This window comes from Terrapene carolina, unplaced genomic scaffold, assembly GCF_002925995.2.
Source record: "Terrapene carolina triunguis isolate 2854851 unplaced genomic scaffold, T_m_triunguis-2.0 Scaffold88, whole genome shotgun sequence".
Taxonomy (NCBI): Eukaryota; Metazoa; Chordata; order Testudines; family Emydidae; genus Terrapene; species Terrapene triunguis.
This window is the reverse complement of record NW_020664439.1, coordinates 36,287,312-36,296,343: the sequence shown is the minus strand read 5'-3', so window position 1 is coordinate 36,296,343 and position 9,032 is coordinate 36,287,312. Positions and strand designations below refer to the sequence as shown.

At 42.8% G+C, this 9,032-nt stretch overlaps 1 protein-coding gene across 1 annotated transcript; it reads right to left on the bottom strand.

Moving 5' to 3' along the window:
- Positions 1-1,331: 1,331 nt before the first annotated feature.
- On the bottom strand, positions 1,332-8,208 carry TMEM212 (transmembrane protein 212). Its single transcript, XM_024221220.1, has 3 exons — positions 8,011-8,208; positions 2,303-2,362; positions 1,332-1,706 (listed from the first exon to the last, which is right to left on the bottom strand). Exons 1-3 carry the CDS (start codon positions 8,206-8,208, stop codon positions 1,332-1,334), a joined length of 633 nt encoding a protein of 210 aa, XP_024076988.1.
- Between the last annotated feature and the right edge of the window lie 824 nt (positions 8,209-9,032).

The window sequence follows — 9,032 nt, the reverse complement described above, 5'->3', positions numbered from 1 at the left end:
CACCTGACCAAAAGAGCCAATGGGAAGGGTAGAACTTTTTAAAATTGGGAAAGAAACTTTCCCTTTGTCTGTTGTTCTCCAGAGAAGTAGACACGGAGCAGGAATGCTGTGTAAGGCATGAACCAGGTATGAAAATTCATCTTCCATACCTAGAAGAAATTATTTAGATAGGGAATTTTTAGTTAGACACAATCAGGTTTATTTTTTATTTTGGCTTGTGGATCTCCCCTGTGCTAACCCCAGATGCTTTTGTTTGCTTGTAACCTTTAAGCTGAACCCCCAAGAAAGCTATTTTGGGTGCATGATTTTTGGAATTGCTCTTTTAAAATCTAGCAAAAGCCTACGTTCCAGATGTATTTTCTTTCTTTTTGTTTTTAATAAAATTTAGTTTTTTTAAGAACAGGATTGGATTTTTGGTGTCCTAAGAGGTTTGTGCATATGCTGTTTGATTAGCTGGGGGCAACAGTTAATTTTCTTTGTTTTTTTTCTCAGCTCTTCCCTGGAGGGGTGGGGGGTGAAAGGGCTCGAAGGTACCCCACAGGGAGGATTCCCAAGTGCTCCTTCCTGGGTCCAAGGGTTGGGTTTTTTTTTTGCATTTGGGTGGTGGCAGCGTTTACCAGGCCAAGGTCAGAGAAAAGTGTAATCTTGGGAGTTTACTACAAGCCTGGAGTGGCAAGTATTAATTTTTAGAATCTTTGTGGGCCCCCACTTTCTGCACTCAGAGTGACAGAGTGGGGATTGAGCCTTGACAGTTCCTAACTGCCAAGAAGTTTGGCCTTGACTCCTAGTGCTGCCTGTACGTTAGCCTTGAGTCTTCCCATGCTTTTTCAGAGACGGTGCCTGATAAATCTGCACACAGAGTAGGGATCACACACCTTTAATGATGATGATTTTTGACACCTTGCCTTGCTGTTCAGGTAACATGTCTGTGCCTGCATAGCTTTTAACCATACCCCACACTGTAGCCAGTCAGAATTTCACAGTCATAAAGGAGGAGCGAATTCAAGAGCTTCTGCTTCAAGGGTTTGACTCCCATTGAAGTCAAAGAAAAAGCTACACTTGATTTCAGGGGGTGTTGGATCAGGTCCTAATATCACAGGCCCTTGTTGCATATGCTAAAGGAATATCCTGTTTAGCTGAAATAGTATTAGGGCACAAAGGATACACAGGGCCACATATTTATCTCATTTGAATGGGTGTAAATCTGGAATAGTTCTGTTTTCTTCAGCTGAGTTATTGAAGTGTAAATCTGGTGTGAGTGAGTTCAGGATCTGGCCTACCCTTGAGCAGGTTTGACATTCCACTAAGTAAAAGGAAGTTGGTAGACACAGCTACTGTGTTACCGGCAGTAATCCACCTTCCCCATAATGATTAATACTCACATTTAAATGTCCAAATTGGAGCAGTCTTGCAGTGAGCTTGATCACAATAGCCAAAGAAGCACAAAACATGACAAAACTTGAGCAAAGGTCTAGTATTTGTAGAATCAGATGGTACCACTCGTAGTGCAGTGGGTCCTTGCAAAGAGACATAAATTCCTCGTAGGGAAAAGGGAACAAAACTGCATAACCGAGATAGTTAGTCCCTGCAATCCCAGCAAATGAATAGTAGCAGTATGGACCAAGCAGGATGGAGACAATTGCAACAGCAAATTGAATTGGGGAGCCCATGATGCTCAATATGCCAAAGGCGAAGCTTGCTTCCCACTGAAATTGAGACAGAAACATACTATTACTCTTCTGACTAATGAGAGGGAAAAAATTTATTAAAAACCTTTAACTAAAGAGGGTGGGAGATTTCCTATTACTTCACTTCTTTTATATTCTAAACCCTAATGTGACCAGAATAAGAAACATATTGGAGGGGAAAATAAGCATAATAAATATCATATATGCCACTTGCTATAAAAAATTATGTGGCGTCTCTACAGGGAAGATGAATGCAGTGAAACCAAGTTTTGCTAAAAACACTAGAATAAATTAGAGCAGATGTATTTTATTTCTGCATTTGTCATGTATCACAGAAAGAAGTAAATTGCAGTGGGCGGCCTTAACTTCCAAACTTGAATACTAACAAAAATCCCCATTTTAAAGACAGGAAGTAACTCTGGAACTAGTAGAATCACCAAGCTGGTAGAACGTTTAAAGCTTATTTGCTTTAAGCCCTGTATAGTGTATTTGATCCACAGCTTTAGTAGCAAAATATGCTTTTTCCTCTTGAATATATCATCTGGATTAACTCTGCAGTTCCCCTGACTTCTCTGCTGTATTTGACATCATATTGAATAATGACATAAGCTTACAAGTGATCTTTGTGTTTGTCCTCTGTCAGCCAAAAGGATAAGTACACCAGCAATAACAGCCTGTGGATGGGGGAAACAGACAGTTACACCCGTAATACTTCATAATGCTAGTAATAGTTTAAATTCTGAAATGCTTTGCAAACATTTAAATTGTTATCACAACCTGATGGGCCAATTTCTGCCTTCATTAATATGCATTAAACCTGCATCACACCCAGTAGGGTGGCACAGGTGTAACTGAGGGTAGTAATTAGACTGAGGTTGACTGTATGTGGTGGTGATGATTTGGGAACTCTGTCTGTACAACCGATGAATTCTGGTTGATATTATGAAGTTGTTACTGTGAAAATTACTGTATCATTGAATACCTCTATGTACATGTGGAATCCACCATGGGCTGATGGATTTTAGCACATACCTATAAGATTGTGGACAATAGAGAGTTGTTAACCTTAATGACTATAGTCTGACTGCACAAAGGGTATGCTAACAAGGTTGACTGAAGCTAGGAGAACCAGTATACTCTAATTCATCAATAGGAAGTGGATGAGGAAGACGTGTGGTTACTATGCTGAATTCCCAACAGGTATAAGATAAGGAGGCATGACTCCTTTTATGCTAAATATATCAGAAATGAATTTGTCTCACTGTGCTCAACTTTTTGCCAGCCCATGAATCTTGGATCTGCCTGTATCTTTGCTCCTAATAATATATTGTTGGTGAATGGAACCACCAAAGGAAAATGTGTCTGAAACAAGAATCTGAAGGCCAGAAGATCAGAAAACAGCATAATTTGGGCTCTCATTGCTCACATAGAGGCAAATGTATTAACAAGTTTGAAAACCCCGAACCTTGAGCAATATGGTCTTGTGGTTTGTTTCCCATTTCTGGCATGATAAATGTTTTAAGACCTAGATTTTCATTTTCCATGGCACTTTGTATTTAAAATTTTTGATGTAGGGAATCTGAAAATACTTCTCCTGAGGCCGAGCCTGAAATTATAATCTTGGCATAACCATAACATAAAGTTCTCATGGATGAAAGCAGAAACATCTGGAGTCATGAGTGGTTGTTGGCTAAATTAATCAGAAGAAAAGCCACAAGGAGGGGATCCTACAGGGTTCTAGCCAGAATAAATTAGGCTACAAAATAAGGGTCCTGTTAAGAGTAATTGTAATACTGAGGCTGCACTACAAGATGAGGGCCAAACCCTTTCACAATCTTCTTTGCCAACTGAGAGGGGTTCAATTTGCACTTAATGCACATGTGGTTGGTGGAACAAAGAAAAAATTGAAGATGGATAAAAGCAGGGGAGGGATTATACATCATGCTGGTTTAGCTCCAGGCAGATAATTTAAATTAGTAGATGATCAGTTTCCAGTTCGTTCTAAATACTCTGGCAAGAAATGTTACTTTCTATCCCAAAGTTTAAAATGCCATAACATTGCAGTTTTGTAAGCACTGCCATTTGTTTTTTTCTTAATTCTTAATCTGATCCAATGTAGCCAATGGGATTCTTTCCATTGACTCAGGGTCTGTTTTTAAAGGCATTGCTCAGCACTGTACAGCCAAACTCCCTAAACAGGCTGCCGCCTAGCAGAATGTTCAGAACTAAAGTAGTTGGCACTTAGCCACCTATCTCCCCATTCACTGCCTGGGGTCATGTACGTACCTAAATATGGAGGCTGCAGAATCCTGGGATCCGAGTACTGCCCTGCCTAGCAGGCCTTTCAACACAAGCAAGGCAACCAGGGGTGAGGGATAACTCAGTGGTTTGAACATTGGCCTGCTAAACCCAGGGTTGTGAGTTCAATCCTTGAGGGGGCCATTTAGGAGTCTGGGGCAAAAATCTGTCTGGGGATTGGTCCTGCTTTGAGCAGGGGGTTGGACTAGATGACCTCCTGAGGTCCCTTCCAACCCTGATATTCTATGAACCTTTAAGTGATAGGAGACTGGTCAGCTTCTGTGCATCAGTGTCTGCCTGAAACAATTGCACTACAGTCTTACACCATGTTCACCGGTTGCAGCTCCTACATCTACAAGACCATTTCCATTATCTAGTTTAGTGCTGGAGAAGGAAAAAGTCATATTCCTCTCCCTCTGGAATCCCCTGTCAGTGCCTGAGGCCACTGAACACGATGCACTCCGCCTCCTGCTCCTGGACTCCAGACAGTCAATGGATAAAGAGAATGGTGAGGCAGATCTCCTACCGTGCTGTGTAATCTGTGTTTGTGCTCATTCTGCGTTCTTCCCATATACATGTGCACTGAGCACCAAATGCATGAGCCTGCTTTGACCCATCATCCAGACAATTTTCTATGGGCTGTCCATCAGTGAAACATCCTTTTACCACCATCAGCTCAAATTCCCTTCCCCATCCCCTGCTCCACATGCACCCAGTCTGGCCTGATTCTCCCCTACCAAATGCCCATAACCCACCAAAATGGTACACTTCCATGACTTTCCCCAGCCCCCATGTACCTCTTTTGTCAGACCCTCCCACAGCACCCAATCTCTTTCATGTTACCATCCCTTACCTATCATTCAGGCACCTCTGTGTGTCTATTGCGTCCCCCTTACGCAATCATCTTTGTGCATCAAACCACCTCCCAGCAGCCCCCGTCTCTCACCTTCACCCCCTGCAAGCAGCCTTTCCTAGTCCATTTAACCAATCTGCCTATTACAGTTCTGTTTCCACTCGGTCATGACTTGGCCATAAGTGCAAGGCTAAAGTAGAGATGGGTGACCCCCAGTCTCAGCACATCCTACCAAACTGGCCCCTCACCATGGTGGAGTGCCTGGGATGTCCTGTAACAACTGCCACCAGGCTTGGAACTGCTGCCTGGAAAATCTAAAAATGGTGGTTTGCACAGAAATACCCCCTAATACACCATATCCCAGTCATTGTGGGGCTCAGGATGGGGCTCTCAAGCCTTCCAGGCTCTCTCTACAGCACAGCTGGGAGAATGGAAGTCCTGGAACGGGCTTCTCGTGTCTGTGGCTCAGAGGCTGCCCCACCACGTGGGCTTCTCTGGGCCAGGGGCCCTAGGGCATCCAACCCCCTGGGCCAGCTGATTGCCTGACTCCCGCAGCCTGGTGAGTGAACTGCCCCAAGAGCCAGGCAGACTGGGGAGCCAGTTGGCCCAGGAGTTTGGAAGCCCTAGGGCAGACCCTGTGGTGGGGCTGCCCAGAAGCCACAGACTTTGGAAGTCCTGGCAGCAGCTTGCGAAGCTGACATGATTCTTGTCAGTTTCACTGCTGCTCTTTTAGCAACTGCAAGGGCCCATGGAGTGTATTTCATTGCCTGTGCTGGTGTTTCCAAACCAAACCTTTGTTGGAATTTCTGGTTCACATGAAATAAATAAATAAATAAATAAATTGGTTTCATTCACACTTGGAACAAAACCAAATTTCAAAAAGTTGAAAATTCCTGCAAACCAGAAATTCCGAGTTTTAGCCAGCTCTACTTAGCACCCACTGTCTGTCTTTGTACTTTAGGATGAATGGTGCTGGATCAATGGGCAGGGCCAAACATAAGCAATATGGAGAATTCTTTCTATTACCATGATATGCGCCAAGACATGAACGGAGAACTCTCGCGAAGGATTCGGGCAGGATGGTGTGCGTTTAATTCCATCAAGGACATCCTCAAAGGAAAAATCGACAAGACCACACGTACAAATATCTTCAATTCAACAGTGCTGCCAGCCATGCTGTATGGCAGTGAAACGTGGGCACTGACGAAGAGAGAACAGCGGCTGTCGGTAGCTGAAAGGCAGTGGAACGAGCTATGTTGGGAATTTCCCTTCTGGATTGTATCCCAAATGAAACGATTAGAGAACTCAGTGGTATGAAAGATATTGTTGTGGAAAGCAGATATAATAAGATATGATGGGCGGGCCACATAGCACGGTTCACGGACAATAGGTGGACCGCAATCATTACTGAGTGGTACCCACACGAACAGAAGAGACCACCTGGTCGGCCTCCAAGAAGGTGGGAAGATGACATTGTAAAACGTTTTGGACGAACGTGGAGAAGAAAGGCAAGAATGCGAGAGGAATGGCGGACGTGTTGTGATCGGCGCAGTCTTAACGACAGCTGAAGACCGATCGATCCAGGTGATCCAGGTGACCATGATATGGTATCTTGGCCATCACAGTGCAAACAAATCTGCTCATACATGTAACAACTTATTTGTTCACTAAATTAGCAATGGCATTACCAGGTTCAGGACTTGGGGCCAGAGTCTTCCATCCAGTTTTAAGCTGACCTCCCTCTTGAAGGCAATTTAAAGTTCTGCTTAAAAACTGATGAAACAGCATAGTTTTTCCTTAGTTCAAGGGGCTGTGGAATCAGAGCTGAGGCAAAGCTGGAAGTTTAAATTTAGTGGCTTGGATAAAATGGGATTTATGGCTGTACCAGCCGTATTTTCATTTTGCTAAATCAAACCCACTCCATGTTTGTCCACATCTCTTTGTGGAATGTATCAAGTGAAGGAAGACTTTAGCAGTAGAGGAAGTGGACACAACATCATCCCTAAACAAACGATGATGTTAGAAACACCCTAATCCTATCAACAGCAATGTTTTAAGTAGAGCGATACCCAAAACAGCAATTAAACACTGGTGGAAGGGATAGGATGAGGATCATAGAACATAATTCAATCAGTTCTGGCATATTATTTTAATGTAATTTATTATTTGGATCCTAACATCTGCAGGACATCAGTAACTCTCAAAAACATCAGCAATCCAAGGCGCTCAAAGTAAAGGATTTTTAATTGAGCATCTATTGATGCCTCTTTTCTAATAAATGAAGGTAGAATCTGGTGGGTGGTTTCACGAGCCAGGGAACTGAAGGAAAACTCCAAGCCCCCATCCTTTTAAAGCCCTTTCCTCAGGGCTGGATTATCATCCAAACAATCACAAAACCGAAAGCAGATCAACTGAAAATCACTGGGCAATAATTCCCCAGAGGCTCCCCATACTGGCGGCACCAGCTAGTAGGAAAGAAGGAAGGACACCCTTTAATTCTCCTTTTGACCCAGCTTCCCCTTCCTTTTACACTCCACCCAAGCAGCAATGGGGCCAGCCTGGAACCTGTAACCCTTTACAGGCTGCAGTCTCTTTGTTACAAAATTCTGTCCTATAACATACACCCCCCTGCAATGAGCTGACATCAGTGAGGATGCACTAGGTGTAAGTCAGAGAAGAATTTGAGTCTTAAACTATTATAGAGATTTCATGGGGCTGCATAATTTTTAACTCAAAAACTTGATGCACTTGTATTCATCTTCAGGCATAGTTTGAAACCTAAAACATAAACAGGCTTCTGCTGAAACTAAAGGACATGAACCTAAGAGCAGCTAATCAGTGTGAGAGAGGAGCCAAATTCTACTATCACTTGCACGAGTATATCTCCAGTCATGTTACTTCACATTGACACTGGTGAAATCCAGATTTGGCCCCGAGTTGTAGAGTTTCGTTTTTGCTAGCAAAGAAAAATTGTGAGAGGCAAATATCCTGAAACAATCAATATGTTAATATTTACTGCAAAGTTAAATCTTATCAAGGAGTTGCAGGGAGCTCCTGTATTTAATTTAATGTTGAATACTCCAAGTACTTCTTTTTAAAGAGTTTATATTAATAGGAAACAAATTCAGACATGGTTGACTTTTCTTAGAATTTCAGTAACTTCTCTAATACCTTTTCCCTGCTAACATTTTTGTTGTGGCCTACCAAAGTTCCATTCCAGATGGGACAGGCGATTCGAATGCTCCAGCCAGCAAACCAAGGCTTATAAGAAAAAACAGGAAAGAAAGCAAAAATTCCAGAGAAAATGCTTATAATCCCAAAGGTAATAAGTGTCCCTCCGGTACCCTCATACAGGCTCTTTGTTTTCATTGTGAGTCTCTCTCTCTCTCTCTCTCGCCCTCTGCTTGATTCACATCAAGGATTAGTAACTAAAGCCTAGTCAAAGACGTTTCATTATAAACAGAAGTTTCTTAGAGACTGTAGTCATGACGCATGCAGATTGTGTACCTACCATGACAAAACATTATTCTAGTTAACTTAAAGTGATCCTACAAGCCATCAAAAAGGCTCCTAATGTGCCCAATAACATAAAATGGCTTTCTTTAAAAGAATAAATCCCCGTCCACTTTCAGCTGCAGAAAAACCCATCTAGTGATTCTGAATTACTTCTTCATCTGTCTTCCCATGAGGAGCGACCACTTCCTAGTCTGTGGAGAGCCAGAAATTTGCTGACGGCACTATAGTCATTGTTTCCAATTCTGACTAGTCTATTAGAGCCAAGACTGAACCCGATATCCTTTGTGTCCTATAGGTCAGCATATGCAGAACACAGATGCATATGTCTCTGCATGTGACCATGCTCACCCCTAGCAATAGTTATTTATAAAATAAAATTTGTGTCAGGAGATTGTCACTGGGAGTTTTGCTTGTTTCTGTTTTAAAATCAAGTGCACTGTGCAATTCATGTTGTTAACTTTCGATCATCCCTCCAAAAACAGATAAGTTCAACTCCAAGCATGGGACAGAAGAGGGGCCTGGGAAGATTCTGGGGCCTGTTCCTGCTGTCACTGAACTCAGGGACAAAACGGCCATTGACTGCAGTCGGAGCAGGACTAGTGATTACCACAAAAACAACACTGTTTACTGAACAGGTTCCCCAGTTGCTCCTGTACCTGCAACGGCAAATATTTTGA

Bases quoted from the DNA above. Each gene is read 5' to 3' on its own strand.
- TMEM212 (XM_024221220.1), bottom strand. From the start codon at position 8,208: ATGAAAACAAAGAGCCTGTATGAGGGTACCGGAGGGACACTTATTACC. The intron at 2,363-8,010 runs GTATTAGAGAAG...CCCCATCCACAG, and splicing joins AAAATGTTAGCAGGGAAAAG to GCTGTTATTGCTGGTGTACT. The intron at 1,707-2,302 runs GTAAGCTTATGT...TCTCAATTTCAG, and splicing joins GACAAACACAAAGATCACTT to TGGGAAGCAAGCTTCGCCTT.